This window comes from Myotis davidii, unplaced genomic scaffold (assembly GCF_000327345.1).
Source record: "Myotis davidii unplaced genomic scaffold, ASM32734v1 scaffold65, whole genome shotgun sequence".
Classification (NCBI taxonomy): Eukaryota; Metazoa; Chordata; class Mammalia; order Chiroptera; family Vespertilionidae; genus Myotis; species Myotis davidii.
In genome coordinates this window covers 228,392-245,556 of record NW_006297833.1, presented here as the reverse complement: position 1 = coordinate 245,556, position 17,165 = coordinate 228,392, and the positions used below count along the sequence as shown (strand labels likewise).

The following is a 17,165-nucleotide window of genomic DNA, read 5'->3' as shown; positions in this document are numbered from 1 at the left end:
CCTTAATCGCCAGCCAGGCCTAGGGACTCTACCCATGCATGAATTTCGTGCACCAGGCCTCTAGTACATTATATATCTTTAAACATCATTTTTCTTTCTTTGAGGAATGTGGCAGGCATGGTGATAAAGTTTTCTTTTATATTTTGCTAGGGATTAAAACTATGCTATTCTACTGAATGATTGGAGAATTTTGAAAAAGATTGCCATATACACACAAATATACTACATAGATACACTCTTCAATTTAATGTTACTTTTGAATTTCTTTATGCTTTAAATATAAGAATTCATAGCTTAACGCCACTGTCTAAATATATTTAGTACAAAAATACATGTTTAAAGAAACAAAATGTACCTTGATTTTTATTCAGCATTAGAATCAGAAATGTTTATTACTTATAAGTGATAACACAAGTTGTTTCTGATATTTGTTGTATTATGCTATAAAAGAAATATTTTGAGTGTATAAATTTAGTTCTGTGTTGTTTTATAATGACTATTTTTTATTGATAATGAAACCAGTTTTATGGAATTATAAATGTTCAAAGTATGTTTTTATACTACTTTGTTAGTAGTTATTTAAAGTAGGTTTGATTTCTTCTTTATCACTCTGAGAGATTTATGAATGTCTGCAAGTTGTCATCTGTTTTCCTATGAATTACTCTAGCATTCCCTGCAGAAGTCGACAGCTATCATAGTCTATTCCCTCTAGAACCACTGCCACCACCCAACAGAATACAGAAATCAAGTAATTTTGGCTACATTACATCTTGCTATAAAGCTGTGAATAGCAAAGATGATCTGCCATATTGCCTTCGGAGGATCCATGGTAAGGAAGATAAATTATCCTCTCTTAGAAGCATTTTAGTGAGGCTAAGATTATTCAAACATTCCTGAATATGTTTATTTATTTAATATATTAATTTAAAAGATAACAAGTAATTTATTATTTCATTTGCCAGTTAGTAACTTATAGTAATGTATAGCATGTTTATTTTTCTCCCCATTTCTGATGGACTAAGGGGACATGTCATTGACAGTTTAATAAAAATTTTCTTTTTTAGGTTTTCGTCTTGTTAACACAAAATGCATGGTGTTGGTTGATATGTGGAAAAAAATTCAGCACTCAAATATTGTAACCTTGCGTGAGGTATTTACCACTAAAGCATTTGCAGAGCCTTGTGAGTAATTTGTAATTGTTTTTCTGCTTGTGAGCCTCACTGTTTGAAACCAGATTGCAGTAAAGAATGTTTGTGTTTTATTTTAAGCTCTTGTGTTTGCATATGATTTCCATGCTGGAGGAGAAACTATGATGAGCAGACACTTTAATGACCCCAATGCTGATGCCTATTTCACAAAGAGAAAATGGGGTAAGGAAAAGATGCAACCAAGCTGTATGTTGACAAATGCTTTTGCTCTGTGGGAGAGTAGATTGTATTTTAAAATACACGCAAATTTATCCCTGTAGTCATTCCACGTAATGACCCTATTGCATTTTAAAAAGAAATGAGGTCAGTCTGTAACCAAGTTAGGAGATAGTGTATTAAGTGTATAGACTGAGATGAAAAATGGTATGAGAGACTCAGGTAGATAGCTGAAATTTAAATAACTGAGAACATGATAGAAGTTTTATCCAGTTAATATTTTTTTTTCATTTAAAAATATAATGCTTCTGAGTAGAGATGATTTGGAAAATTCAGTAAATTGTAAAATAATCCCCGTAGCTTCACCTTGCAAAACACAACCATTATTTCTTTCCAGCCTTGGTGTTTTATTTTGGTTTATTTGGTTTCTCTTTGCATTATTTTCATTTTATATCATACTGCATTTTCCATTTATTATTTTTCCCCTTAATTTTTATGTTTTCTGAGTATAATGTAATGACTCCCTCACAGTCTAATATGACTATGTATAATTTATGAAATTATTTTCCTCAACAAATTCTTTTGTTAAAGGTGTAGGATTCTATGTTACTTAACAAACTAGTCTTCAAAATAAATTTTCAGGTAGCTTTTACTTAAATGGGGAATATTTTCTTTCTCTTTTTTTTTTTTGCCGTTTTTCAATAATATTGCAAAGAACCAAACATTTTAATTATATTCTGAAAATGTTTATTAAAGGATAAGTTGTTTCAAAGTAACATTTTGAGACGTCTTTTAATTAATTAACTTATATTATAGTTAGGAAAGGAAAGATACGGTTCATTTTCTTGTTTGGGGACAGGAAAGAAACATTGTATTCTTTACCATGATTTTTAATATTTTAAGATTTTCTTAAATGCATACTGAAAGAAACTAAGGAGGGAGAAAGACTTGAGTCACATGACAGTATCTTTTGCATTGTGATTCCATTAAGGACTCATTATGAATAAAAATATGTTTCTTCTGTTTACTTTTAACTGCTTTCTGACGGTTACAAGAAGAAATCTGTGGTTACATGGCTGTTTCACATTAAAAATCTGGTCATATAGTGTGGTCATTTTTTTTTCCTTTTGCCATGTCATCTGTAGACACATAATTTTGTTGAAGGGGATGTGGTATGACTTTTTCTATAGATGAACATAGCTATAGTGTTCAAGTTTATTTTAGTAATACCACCTGTGAAATGACTGTTGGCTGTAATTTATAGCTGGGTTTCTCAACATCAGTCCTGTTGACATTTGGGTTAGTTATTTTCATAGGGGCCATCCTATGCATTGCAGGATGTTCAGCAGCAGCCCTGGCCTCTAGCCACTCACTAGATGCTAGTAGCAACCCCCTACTGCAGTAGTGTTACCAGAAATATCTCCAGACATTGCCAGTGTCCCGTAGGGTGGGCAAAATTGCCCCGGTTGCGAACCACTGATTCATTGTACTTCTTTCCAGTTTTAAAAAAATCTTAATTATTCTGTTTTTGGTGTTGACTGATTATTTGATACTAGAGGCGTGGTGCACAACATTCGTACATGGGAGAGGGAGGGTTCCCCCTCAGGCCTGGCCTGCGCCCTCTCGCAGTCTGAGGGTCCTTAGCACTGCCATGGAGGCGAGAGATGCTCCTGCCACCACCACTGTGCTTGAAGCCGGACTCGCTGCCCCTTAGCACTGCCTCTGAGGCGGCTGTGCCAGCCATCAGCCTGGCTTCTGGCTGAGCAGTGCTCCCCCTGTGGGAGTGCACTGATCACCAGGGGGCAGCTCCTGCATTGAGTGTCTGCCCCCTGGTGGTCACTGTGCATCATAGTGACTGGTCCTTCTGCCGTTTGGTCAATTTGCATATTAGAGTTTTATTATATAGGATGTTTACATTTTTTCAGGAATCAGTCTTTTTTCTAATATTTGAAAGTATTGTTTGAATGGTAGTAATATCCCTAAATGTACCATGTATACTTTAATTTACAGCAACTTCTATTACAAGGCAGCCCTCTGTTTTCCCATTGTGAATATATTTTTTAAAATTTTTATTGTTGAAAGTACTAAAGATGTTCCCCCTTTCTATTCTTCCTTTGCCCCCCTTCACCTGGATCCCACCTCACACCAGGTGCTAACCACTCTATTGTCTGTGTCCATGGATAATACATATATGCATGTAAGTTCTTTGGTTAATCTCTTTCCACCCCTTCCTTCTCCTCTTCCCTCTGAGATTCATCAGTCTGTTCCAGGTTTCCGTGCTTTTGATTCTATTTTATTAATCAGTTTATTTTGTTCTTTGATTTTTAGATTCAGTTGTTGATAGAAATGTATTTACTGCCATTTTATTGTTCATACTTTTTATCTTTTTTTCTTCTTAAAGAAGACCCTTTAACATGTCATGTAAGATTGGTTTAGTGGTGAGGAACTCCTTTAGCTATTTCTTATCTGTGAAGCTCTTTATCTGACCTTCATTTCTAAATGATAGCTTTGCAAGATAGAATAATCTTGGTTGTAGGTCCTTTTTTTTCCCCCATCACTTTGAGTTTTTCTTGCCACTCCCTCTGCCCTGCAAAGTTTCTGTTGAGAAATCAGTTGTATGGGTGCTCTCTTATAGGTAACTAACTGTTTTTCTCTTGCTACATTTAAGATTCTCTCTTTGTCTTTAACCTTTGGCATTTTACTTATGATGTATCTTGGTGTGGATCCCTTTGGGTTTCGGTTGTTTGGCACTCTCTGCACTTCCTGGACTTACATATCTATTTCTTTCACCAGGTCAGGGAAGTTTTCTGTAATTATTTTTTCAAATAGGTTTTCAGTTTCTTCCAGCACCCCCATGACACAAATATTGGTACAGTTGAAGTTGTCCCAGAGGCTCCTTACAGTATCTTCATATTTTTGGATTCTTTTTTCTTTTTGCTGTTCTGATTGGGTGTTTTTTGTTTCCTTGTATTCCAAATTGCTGATTCGATTCCTGATGCCCTCTACTGTTGATTCCCTCTAAATTATTCTTCATTTCCGTTAGTGTATCCTTCATTTCTGATTGGTCCTTTTTTATGTCATTGATGTTCCTCACTAAGTTCCTTGAAGTTCTCACTAAGTTCTTTGAAGTTCTCACTGAGTTCCTTGAGCATCCTTATAGTCATTGTTTTGAACTCTGTATCTGGTAGCTTGCTTGCTTCCATTTTATTTAGTTCATTTTCTGGCAATTTCCTCGTTATTTGTGATATGTTCCTTTGCATTTTGTCTGCTTCCCTGTGTTTGTTTTTATGTATTAGGTAGAGCTGCTATGTCTCCTGGAATTGGTAGAGTGGGCTTGCATAGTAGGTGTCCTTTAGGTCCCAGTGGCTCAGCTTTCCCAGATACCTGAGCTGGGCACTCTAGGTGCACCCCTATGTGAGCTGTTGGGGCACATGCAGGAGGCAACTGATTGGACTGTCCTGTTGTAGTTGAGCCTTGATTTATGTTGGCATCACTGGAAGGCCAATCGGCTGTGAGGACCAGCTGCGACTACAGGGGAAGAGTTGCTGTGTAGGAGACACCCCTATGGAGCAGGACTTGCTTCAGTGGGGCTTTAGTGCTCAGAGTCCACCCCTTGAGTGTGTTGCTCGTGGATGTGATAGGGTTATATTCTGGCGTGGTCTAAAGCCGACCAATGGGTGTACTGGCTCTTGGGCCTCCTGGGAGGTGCAAAGTCAGCTACTGCCTGTGCCTTGCCTGGGACCATCCTGCATGAGCTATAGAGCAATCTGAAGATGGCTGCTATTTGTGTTGGGTTTGGTGGTACTCAGGAGTGGCCAAGCTGTGACCTAAGGCAGGCTGCTGCTAGTGCCGGGCCTGGGGGTACGTATTATGAGGTATGGAGCAAACAGCTGTTGCTTGTTTGAGAGATTTTTAGGAAAGTATGAAGCCTGAGCTAGGACAGGTCATTCATATTGAAAAGCCACTGCAAACAGCTTGGGTGGGCAGGGTCTCAGGGAATCACCAGGCTGAGGTGAACAGTGTGGACCAGGTTAATGGATGCCTGACTGTTGGCTCAGTGGCAGGGAGGTCTTGGCAAAGAAAAAAGGAACAGTGACCTCTGCCATCACTTTTTAAAAAATATATATATACTTTTATTGATAGTTAGAGAGAGAGGAAGAGAGGGGGATAGAGAGTCAGAAACATTGAGTCAGAAACATTGATGAGATAGAAACCTCATTGATTGACTGCCTCCTGCATGGCCCCTACTGCGATCAAGCCTGCAACCGAGGCATGTGACCTGTTGGTTCCTGGATCGATGCTCAACCACTGAGCCACAACGGCAGATCTCTGTCAGCACTTTTGTTTGGGAGAAAGCTGACCCCCAGTTCTTGCCCTGATGCCAGACAATTTAGCTCCCCCCTCCTTCCCCTCCCATGTCCCTGGATCCTTCCAATCTACTGCCCCAGCACTGAAGCTTGGAAGGAGTGAATGTGCAGGCCCTTTAAAAAGAAGTGCATGGGATTTCAGCAGCCTTTGTGTCACTCAGTCATAATACTCGCTGGTTTTTACAGCCTGAAGTTACTATGACTTCTCTTCCTGGCACTGGAACCCTGGCCTGAGTGGGGCTGGAACCCCTGATCCTTAGGGGGGACCTCCGCAGACAAGATATCCCTCCCAATTAAAATAATGCCACACATCGATCTTAGACTAACCTAGTCCGCATCTCTGCCCCTCCTACCAGTCTCATTGTGGCTTCTTTAATTCTCTAGTGGTAGGACTTAGCTTCAGCCAGATTTCAGGTGGCTCTAAATCATGATTGTTCTGTAGTTTAGTTGTAAGTTTGATGTCATTATAGGAGGAGGTGAGTACCGTGTTTACCTATTCCACCACCTTGACACTCCCATCAAGCCGCAATGTGAATATTAAAAAAAGAAAATAAAGGCCAATGTTTGTATAAACTTGTAGAGTCGTAGATGGAAGTCTATTGTTTTCTTATACTATTTAGTTTATTAGCACAAAAAATTGCATATTGTACAGAATGTGCTAATTTAGAAAATGGTAATAATAATACCATAGCATATAGGAGTTGTGATTAGAGGTTTAAAATGAGAAAATGTGGATATATAACTAGACAGGATCTGGAACATAGTAAGGACTTATCCTATATAATAAAAGCCTAATATGCTAAGTGTCCAGTCATCCGGTCAACCAGTTAAAGCGTAATATGCTAACGATATGCTAAGGCCACTCAACCACTCGCTATGACATGCACTGACCACCAGGGGGCAGACACTCTGACTGGTAGTTTAGCTTGTTGCTGGGGTCTGGCTGATCAGGCCTGAGCAAAACAAGCCAGACACCCCTGGAGCCCTCCTGCAGTTCCTTCCCCAGTTGGCCAACCTCCTGTGTCCCTCCCTGGCCCCAATCATGCACTGGTCCCTTGGCCTGGCCTGCACCCTCACACAATCTGAGACCCCTCGGGGGATGTTGGGTAGCTGGTTTTGGCCTGATTCCACAGGCCAGATCGAGGGACACCACTGGTGCATGAATTCATGCACCAGGCCTCTAGTTTGTTATAAATATTCCTTTTCCTTATTACCACATATATCAAATAGTTTTATTTACATTCTTTATAATTGTCTTTGACATTTTCTTGGCATTTATCACTAGAGCCACATTCTGAATCATCTAACACTGTTTTCCAGATTTTATTCTTTTTTTTTTAATACTTTTATTGATTTCAGAGAGGAAGGGAGAGAGAGAGAAACATCAATGATGAGAGAGAATGATTGATTGGCTGCCTCCTACATGCCCCACACTGGGTATCAAGCCCGCAACCCAGGCATGTGCCCTGACCAGGAAATTGAACCCTTATCTCCAGGTTCATAGATGGATGCTCAACCACTGAGTCATGCCTTCCGGGCCAGATTTTATTATCTTTAGTTCTGTCTAAATTGAGGGATAGCAGTTTTTGAATTTTAAATTTGCTTTTTCCTAGAAATTTTATGGCAAGCCATAACTACCTAATTGCTATTTAGTGTCTCTACAATTAAAACCATTTAACTGTCTTTAAATCTGATTGACAAAAGCTTTGTTTACTACCATATGAACACTTGGATTTATAAGGTTACATTCTCTGAAATACATTAGCCTTGCCCTTGTCGGTATGTCTGTTATTTGGTGTTTTGTTAATCCCCACCTGAGGATATTTTTCCATTGATTTTCAGGGAAAGTAGAAGAGAGAGGGAAAGACAGAGAGAACCATCGATGTGAGGGAAACTCATCAATTGGTTGTCTCCTGCATGAGCCCCTACCAGGGTTTGGGCTAGGGAAGGAGCCTGCAGCCAAGGTATATTCCCTTGACTGGAATTGAACCCGGGACCCTTTAGTCCGCAGGCAGCATACACTCTATCCATTGAGCCAAACCAGCTAGGGCTATTTGATGGTTTGATTCCCTATCAGGGAACTTACCCAGGTTTTGGGTTTGATTTCTGGTCAGGGCACATGCAGGAAGCAACTGATTGATGTTTCTCTGTCACATTGAAGTTGCTCTCTCTCTGTCTCTCTCTCTCCCTCCTTCTCTCTAAAAATCAATAGTCATAAAAAAATATTTCCTTCTTTCATAAAATAAAAAAGAAACACAGTAGTTCTCCTTTATCTGCAAGATAAAGACCCAGAGCGGATGCCTGAAACTGGGAGTAGTACCAAGTTCCGTGTGTGTGTGTGTGTGTGTGTGTGTGTGTGTGTGTGTGTGTGTATGTGTATCAGTATGATGTTTCCTCCTTTACATACCTATGTTAAGTTAGGCACAGTAAGAGATTAATAATAATAACCAATAATAAAACAATTTATAACAATATACTATAATAAAAGTTATGTGAATGTGGTCTCTCTTTCAAAATATATTGTTGTACTTCTTATGATGACGTGGGATGATAAAATGCTTATGTGATGAGATAAAGTGAGGTGAATGACAGGCATTGTGATGTAGGCAACTGTTGACCTTTTTGATGATATATTAGGAGAATCCTCTGCTTCTGGAGATTCTGTATCATTGAGCCATGACAATGTTGATGGCTGGATGTCAGGAGTGGATGATGTTGATTGTTGGGGCAATTTAATTTCTAACTGTGGTCAACATTACTTAACTGAAACCACAGAAAATGAAGCTGCAAGAAAGGGAGCACTACTATAATTACAAAATCTGAATTAAATTTATATGGCTCATTTTCTACTGATACAAGAATTAATAGTGACTCAGAATATAATAATATCAGGAAACAAGAATTGGTAGAATCAAAATGATGGCTCTTTATGGTAGACCAGATATTTTTGTATTTTAACTTTACACATAAATGACATTTAGTGTTTTATATTCATGTCTTTATAAATTGGGTGTTATCATATCTAACTGAAATGACCGAGCAGTACAAGGAGAATAAGAAAACATTCAGCATAAATTATGGTGGAGACTTTTATTTTCCTTAAGCCACAGAATGAACAGGTCTCACATGCCTGAACAATCATAAAAGGTAGAATTATCCATATTTTAAGTAAAATAACAATATCTACAGTTTCTGTTTTTAATCAAATTTATATTTATATGGTTCACAATTAAATACATATTTTTAAAAATAATTTTTGTTTATTGTTCAGTAATTATAGTGGTCACAGAAAAGAACAGTTCAGTGAGAGCTCTGTTGCTAATAATAATATAAAGGTACTAAAGGCCCAGTGCACGACATTTGTGCACTCGGGGGTGGGGTCCCTCAGGCTGGCTTGTGCCCTCTTCCAGTCTGGGAGCCCTCGGGGGATGTCTGACTGATGGCTTAGGCCCGTTCCCTGCGGCAGTTGGACATCCTTAGTGCTGCTGCGGAGGTGGGAGAGGCTCCTGCCACCACAGCTGCACTCGCCAGGCGTGAGCGCCACTCTTGCTGAGCAGCACTCCCCCTGTGGGAGCGCACTGACCACCAGAGGGCAGCTCCTACGTTGAGCGTCTGCCCCCTGGTGGTCAGTGTGCATCATAGTGACCAATCGTTCTGCCATTCAGTCAGTTTGCATATTAGCCTTATATAGGATAATCTCAAATTGGGAAATTTGGGGTTTGTCCCTTAATTATAGACTAAACTTAAATTTTACATGTATACATATGTATAAATTGACAAATTATACCATGAATATAAGTGAATTTTCTGTTAATTTTGGTTTGAATGTTTTAGTCTTTTAGTTGATTACTTAAGTTTTTGAAATTATTATTTGCTTTATAGGTCAACATGATGGACCATTGCCCAGACAGCATGCTGGATTATTGCCAGAATCTCTTATTTGGGCATATATTGTCCAGTTGAGTTCTGCACTGCGTACCATTCACACAGCAGGTTTGGCATGTCGAGTTATGGACCCAACAAAGATTCTGATAACTGGCAAAACGAGGTACTAGCATTTTAAGTTTTGGCTGCTTTATTGTGCATTTAACCTGTGACCGGTTTTAAACAAAGCATGATGATTTGTTTTAATTTTACCTTTTCATATATTCCATCCAGAAGAATTGCTGTGACTTTTGAGTTCATTTGTAATTAAAAAAAAAAAAAAAGTTGAATTCTTAAAAAAAAAAAAAAAAAAGCCTGGTTATTAACCAAGAATCTTGTAAGGGTTTGGAGGTATGTATGGTTAGGGTTGGGGGATATATAAATAATATCAACACAACTTTTCTTTGTACAACTGTGATTCTCACATTTTAGCTTGAATCAGAATTGCCTGGGGGGGTTTATTTATCACATATTATTGGGTTCAAACTTGGACCTAGATTTCTCATTCAGTAAATATGGAGCAGGGCCTGAGAGTTTGCATTTCCAACAAGTTCCTAGTTGATGCTGTTGCTACTGATTGGTTCATATGCTTTGAGAACCACTGACAGAGTTAAGTAGACAGACCCTAACTTCAGCAGAGTTTCATTTGAATTGTAATTTTGAGAATTGGCTTGAGCAGTGTAGTATGAAGAGCTCTAGATGTAGTACCAGTTGACTTAGCTTCCTGGCTCTGTTAGTTGCTGTCTTTATGACCCAGATCAAGTACCTTAACTTCATGTGTTCAGTAACCTAATGAGACGGGTACTCTCCTCACCATTTTCTACATTTTAAGGTACCTGTCTCATAAGATGATTGAGGGGATTGAATGAATTAATACATGTAAGATGCTTCCAATATTGGCTAGTATATCTTCAGGAAGTGTTAGGAAGCTAAGTAGTGCTTTTTACATGAGCGAAGCAGCTTGGTACAGTGGAAAGAACACTGGGCTGGTAGTCAAAGATATGAGTTATAGTCCTGGCTTTATTAGTTACTAACTTTTATAACCTTAATATCTTTGAGCCTTAATTTTCTCATCTCTAAAATGGTGATTAGTAGAGGCTATATGGGAGTAGGGCAGAAGGTTAGAGTAGATAATACTCTGAGGTTCTTCCAAATATAGGAAATGATAAATTTCCACTAGTATGTAATTTTTAAAATCTCATTTTAATTATTTTCTTTAAATCTCTGATCTTTAAAGGTTGCGAGTAAATTGTGTTGGTGTATTTGATGTCTTAACATTTGATAACAGCCAGAATAATAATCCATTGGCATTAATGGCTCAATACCAGGTGAGTAAGAATTAACATGAATACCTACAGGCTTGGTTCTTTGTTTTGTGTGTGTGTGTGTGTGTGTGTGTGTGTGTGTGTGTTTAAGACAAATTCTGTTTATTTTAAAGTATTTCAGGGTTTTAAGTGTAGATTTTAATTTATTCTGGGTGATTTTTATGCAAACTTTGAACATGGGTTTCTTAATCACTAATATATTTAGTGTAGAGCCCTTATAAGTTGGAATATACAGAATTAATGACTCTAGCTGTTCAAATGAAAATGTATTTATGTGATTAGGATATTTGTCCTCAGCAGAATTAAAACAGATTAATTGATCAGTTGAATGAATTACATTAAAGGAGAGTTTACTTTTTTTTACTTTTAGAATAATTGTCCCACTAACAATCTGAAAATTTTAGAAATATTTTCAAAGAAATAGTGTTGTATTGCCATTTTTTTAGTAAATTTTTTTCTTTTGCTTAGTCAAATACCGTCACTTCTTGTACATTATCAGAATTTGATTATAGTATTACTTCATAATAATAGTTTGGACTTAGGTCCCATTATGTACTTAGCTTTTTATTTCTTTTTTCTTGATTAATCTTAAGGTGTAGAATAAGAACCTATCTCTGCAAGGAGTGTTAAATGTAGCTGCTTTTGCCTGATTACTTTGTACAAGTGACGTGGCTATATAAAGTATGTTTCAGATCATTCAGTTTGTATTACAGTACATTTTTCGGAGGCTATTCAACTGTCATTTTAAGGCAGTGTTCTTTTTGTGTAAAATTTTTGTGTGTTTATGAACATTTATTAACTTACAGAAGTTGATATGAGATAGAATATCTTCTTATTACATGGAAAAACAAGGATACCTCACCTTCTCATTGTCCTTCTCATTTCAACATTTTTTGTTTAAATCTTGAAAGATTTCAGTTCACTTTATCATAAGACAAAATTTCAGAACAAAAAGGAAAGAACAGACTGAGAAGTAGAGTCTATGTAGTGCTTAGTATTCCAATTCATGCATGGCCTTCTCTTACCACAAGCAGTGCAGTCCCAAAGAGTTGGAGCTCCTCATCACATTCAGTTAGTTGTATGTAGACTTTTCATGTCTTCTGCTCTACTTGTGCCCACCTAACCTCAATAGTAGCCAACCTGTCCTGGTTGGTCACACCACTTAGTGGCCACTGTGTGGCTACTTTTGCCCCAATGGCAGCAGCTTCCTTTCTGCCTAAGAGATTTGCTCCCTCTTTTTTTATTTCTTAAATCTAGAATGGTTGTTTCTTACCTACTTTCCTTATCTTCTGTCTTATATTTATTGACTAACTAATTGGCTCTGAAAATTGTTCTTTATAATTTGTTGTGCTCCTAAAAGTGACTGATTATTGGCTATTAAAAATACTAGTGATTTTCATATATTCAGGAAAATAATATTAAACTTTGGAAGATAAATTTAGAACTAGTGCCATCAGTCTCTGTTGCAAGTATTTGGAAACCTCATGTCTACATTTTAAAAAATAGCCTTAAAAAAATAGCCTTACAGTATTATTCTTCTCTAGTCTGAAGAGTTTCTTTTTATTTTAATTACTAGTATAAAGGTTGAAATTTTTCCCCCCATTAGTGTCACAACAATATTATTTCCCATTTTTTTCTTTGCAAATGTACACTACTTCAGTTATGTTGCAAGTTGTGAAGTTAACCTTGAAAAACAATTCTTCATAAGAAAAAGTAATCCCAGAGTTACAAATAACTTTTAAGTAAGCATTTGGGGCAGTTGATTGATAAATTAACAACTGCCTTAATTCATAAACTCAGGCTACTTTCAACCTGTTGTCACCATCCCTTTATCTTCAGCAGTAAAGGATATATCAGGTTTTCTTTATTTTTTTTGGGGGGGGGGTGGTATATATGTGTGGAAGATTTTTCATATAGCTTTTAGTAAGGTAATGGAGAGAATTAAAAATAGTTCCAAAAAGGGGATTGTGATTTTATAGCGAAGAGGGCACATGAGAAAGGAGTACATTGTTTCTTGTAGTCTATTTTTCATAGTCTGTTTCAGACACGTGAATAGAGACTGACTTTCAGTAAAATGGACTTAAGTAGAGCCATAGATAGAATCAGAAAAATCAAGAAATCAAGAATCAGGAAGAAACTGAAAATGAGTTGGGGGGAAAAACCTCCAGAATTCAACAAATGGGGGGAAAACCAGATGGAGGTAAGAAGCAAAATAACAACTGGAAAATTATTTAGCTGGGAAATAAGGAAAGGAGAGTTACAGAGTTTTTATGATGTTAATTCTCTTAATTAAGCAGGACTTGATTATTGTCTTTTATTTTAAAAAATAGTTCTCATTAATCTAGATTATGTGACATGTACATTTTATTTCTAAAGTGAGTACTCCTACCTTTGGTCAGTTTTAGAATGGTGGTAGGAAGTACTTAAGCCAGATGCTACTATTCTTTAAACCCATCAGTCCTTCAGTTCTCTTGGACTTTTGTTTTCCTGTCTTGTGTTAGGGATTAATGGGATGTTGTAAGTGGGAGGTGTAGTTATAGCATCAATTCAGAGTGGAGCTAACCTGAAAATTCTACTGTTTTAAGCGTTGGAAGGTTGTGTGTTGGTACATGCTGCTCACATACTTCATAAATAACCTTCAGTGTGCTTTGCTGACGACAATGGATTACAACACTTAGAGAAATTTCCAGTTAGTATTTACATGCACTGATTTATGATTTCATTTAGTGTAATTTGGAATGTTTACTTGATCTTGAGAATGACTGAGGGGAATCCTTCTTGAGTTTGTTGACGGCAGTGCCCTCCAGAGAAAGAAAGAAACGATGGCAGCAGTGACCTTTCCCCATGCCATCTTCCCTTCTTCCCTGGCTCCTAACTCTGTGCCTCTAATGAAGTTCCAAACAGTTTCTCTGGCATGCATTCTTGGTATCTCTTGTTCTTACAGATTCAAAGTAGCTCGTTTTTCTAATCAGTTTTTCCACAGATTAAGGAATCTTATGTTCACAGTGTCAGATTCATAAATGCTAGTTTGGGATAAATTTTTAAATTTGAACTTTTTCATGTTATTTTAGTAATGGAGTTTAACTTCCTCTTATACTTTATTATTTGGGTAGAATGTTGCTAAGGATAGTTATATAGTGTTAAAGTTTCATTAGTGATTGCCTTGAAATACTCCCCTGATGTCACAAATATACCATTATAAACATTCCACAAAACCAGTAGGTTTCAACCCTGGCTGCATATCAGAATCTCTTGTAGAAGCATTGAAAAATACCAATATCTAGATCTTACCCCAGACTAATGACATCAGAACTGAGATGAGGGGATGGCCACTGGGTGATTTTTTTGTCTGTTTTTTAAGCTCCTCAGATGATGTTAATTTATAGCTAAGTTTGAAAACTCCTTATACTAAACCAATATTCAGCAAATGAACATATATCCAGTAATTCAGATGAGATCTCAGATTCTGAAGATTTATAGAAGTTTTCTGTAGAAATTACTTTAGATAATTTCACTTAACTCTGAGCTGCTCCATTCTCCCAGGCATGTGCTTATTAATAGTTACCTGCCAAGCAGGGCCTCTTGAGGTGAGCATTTTGTTTCCTAGAGTTATAATAGGTAACGGAGAGCTCACCTCAATTCATCTGGCTGTTTTTTGAAAATCCTTTCAGAAGAAAGGCCTCAGACTGGTAAATTTGAAAAAAAAAAAAAGAAAAACCCCTGGGAAAGTAGGTGGTTAGGGAGCTCAAAGATCTTTTACGGTGGTAATATAATTGTCTGTTTAGAACATCAACAGATGGGATATCATTGGGTTGGCAGTATTTTCAGTGTCCTAAAGAACGTACATGAAAAATTAGGTAATGGCTGATGTTGTGTTTGGAATAATGGAATAAGTTTTCTTCAAGTAAATTTTCAAGTACACACTATGTTTTAGGCATCATGGAAAATGAGAAAGTGCATATCATAAATTGCAATGATCAGAGTAAAGCAAGTGTATAATAACCAGCCTTAAATTTCTTATAATAGTGAGAGTATCAGCTCTATTTAAGTAATTTTTTAAAAATTTAAGGCAGTAGTTCTGTAGTTGGCATATGAAATTTTTAGAGTAATGTTTTTTACAGTGTAGATCTAGAACTACATTCATCAGAATTGCCTGGATGCTTTAAAAATGTTGGACCTCTTTTCAGTCCTATTGAATGAGAATCTCTGGTGGAGAGGCTCAGAAATTCTTTTTGATAAGCTCCCATCTGATTCTGATGATCATTAATATTTGAGACCCCTCTGCAGCTTCTTTGTATAAGTACTTTTTCCATGCAGGCAATAGTGTGAGTGTATTAAATTTGTACTTTTAAAATAAAAATTAAAAGATATATTTATTCTTCCATGTCAGCAAGCAGATCTGATATCATTAGGAAAAGTTGTGTTGGCTTTGGCTTGCAACTCTTTGGCAGGAATTCAGCGAGAGAATTTACAGAAAGCCATGGAACTGGTGACAATCAACTACTCTTCTGACCTGAAGAATCTGATTTTGTAAGTTTTAATATACAATTGAACATGTATAATGGTCATATGAGATAAGACAGCTGTTTCATAAGGGCCTTTTAATAGTGATTCTGTTTATTTTACTGACTGCTATTTAAAATCAGGCAAAACACAATTAAGCAACTTGTAATTTATTTTTATTGCTAAGTATATATTTCTTGGAATAAATTTATAAACCAGTGTGTTTAAATCAGTTACTGATGTTTTAAACATTTTGCCAAAGGGTACCCTCTAAAGCTGCATTGGTATCTACTAGCTACATATGACCTTTTAAGTTTAAGCTTTTTAAAATGAAATAAAATTTAGTTCTTCAGTTTAACTAGCCACTTTTCAAGAGCTCAAAAGCCATTTGTAGCTCCTGGCTAATATTGGATAGTGTAGACATAGAACCTTTCCATCATCTCAGAAAGTTCTATTAGTGCTGCTCTAGAGCAGCGGTCGCTAACCTTTTGGACCTCACGGACCACCAGTGGTCCGAGGACCACCGGTTGCTGACTACTGCTCTAGAGTGTGGTCGTTATCTTTGTGAAAGCGTTCATAAATAAACCTCAGGTATGATTCAGTTATATACTCTATGGCCAGAACATCCAGTCCAGAAAACATATGTAAAAGTCTCTATACTTCTCCAAGGAATCCTTGTGTGCCGGTTTGAAATAAATTTGGTGTAAGAAAAACCCACTGTGGACTACTGTCATCACAGAAGGACTGCTCCCTGTCCCAGATACCTCTAACATTTGGAAATTCCAGACAACTCTTATTATAAGTTATTCTAGAGAACACATGCTAGGAATAGGAAGTCTCTATTGCAGTTTATCCTATTATGTTCTAGAAGCAGTTAGAGCTTATAGATCCTTTTCAGTCTCTCTTTAGCTTCCAGCTGTTTCTTCTGATTGTTCTTGTAGCCCTGGATGATCCCATTTGTTTTTGGATTGGCCTTGGGGTGTGGAATTGAGGGATGGAGGATGGGGCTGCTCACCTGTGCTTGGTTACATTGGCATAAGTGTCTTTGTGACGAGCCAGTGATACCTGTTTCCTGTTAATATCAAATAAGATGATTTCTCTTTCAAGTGAAAATATTTGCTTTATATGTGATCACAGCTGTGATTCCTGGCCTTAGTGTGCAGCACCGAGGATGTCTCTAATCTCAAGTTATAATCTCCAAAGCTTCCTCTTAAAGAGAGAGTAACGAATATGAATGTAACAGAGTTGGCCGTACATTAACCGTTTTTGAAACTGGGTGATGAGTACATGGAGATGTAGTAATTTTCTCTACTCATGTAAATTTTGAAATTTTCCTTAAAAAATGAATCAGAAAAGTCATACTTTAATATTAATCAGTAACTAAAATTTATAGAGCAGTAAGCCATGTATCAGGCACTTTCAAACTGATTGATATGAATTAAGTCTCTTAATTCTTTCCCAAACGCTAGGAGTTAGGTACCATTATTAGCTCCATTTTAAAGGTGGCAAAGCTGAGACAGAGAGAGGTAAAGTAACTTGCCAAAGTCATGTAGCTTGTAAAATGAGTAGTTAGATGTAAATATGTCAGTAATCACAAGATGAATAGGTAAGATACTGATTATCCACATGAATATAACCATTCATTTATTCAACAAAAGAGTGCCTGCTATGTGCCAGATGCT

At 37.1% G+C, this 17,165-nt stretch overlaps 1 protein-coding gene across 6 annotated transcripts in view; it reads left to right on the top strand.

Annotated features, from left to right (window-relative positions):
- The window catches only part of PAN3 (PAN3 poly(A) specific ribonuclease subunit), a 141,105-nt gene that overhangs the window by 110,466 nt on the left and 13,474 nt on the right, over positions 1-17,165 (top strand). For all 6 annotated transcript variants that reach the window (XM_006773672.2, XM_006773674.2, XM_006773675.2 and 3 more), the window contains 6 exons: positions 668-829; positions 1,065-1,181; positions 1,269-1,370; positions 9,614-9,779; positions 10,893-10,983; positions 15,371-15,510. In XM_006773672.2, the coding sequence (XP_006773735.1) occupies positions 668-829; positions 1,065-1,181; positions 1,269-1,370; positions 9,614-9,779; positions 10,893-10,983; positions 15,371-15,510 (778 nt within the window). The remainder of the gene's footprint in view (positions 1-667; positions 830-1,064; positions 1,182-1,268; positions 1,371-9,613; positions 9,780-10,892; positions 10,984-15,370; positions 15,511-17,165) is intronic.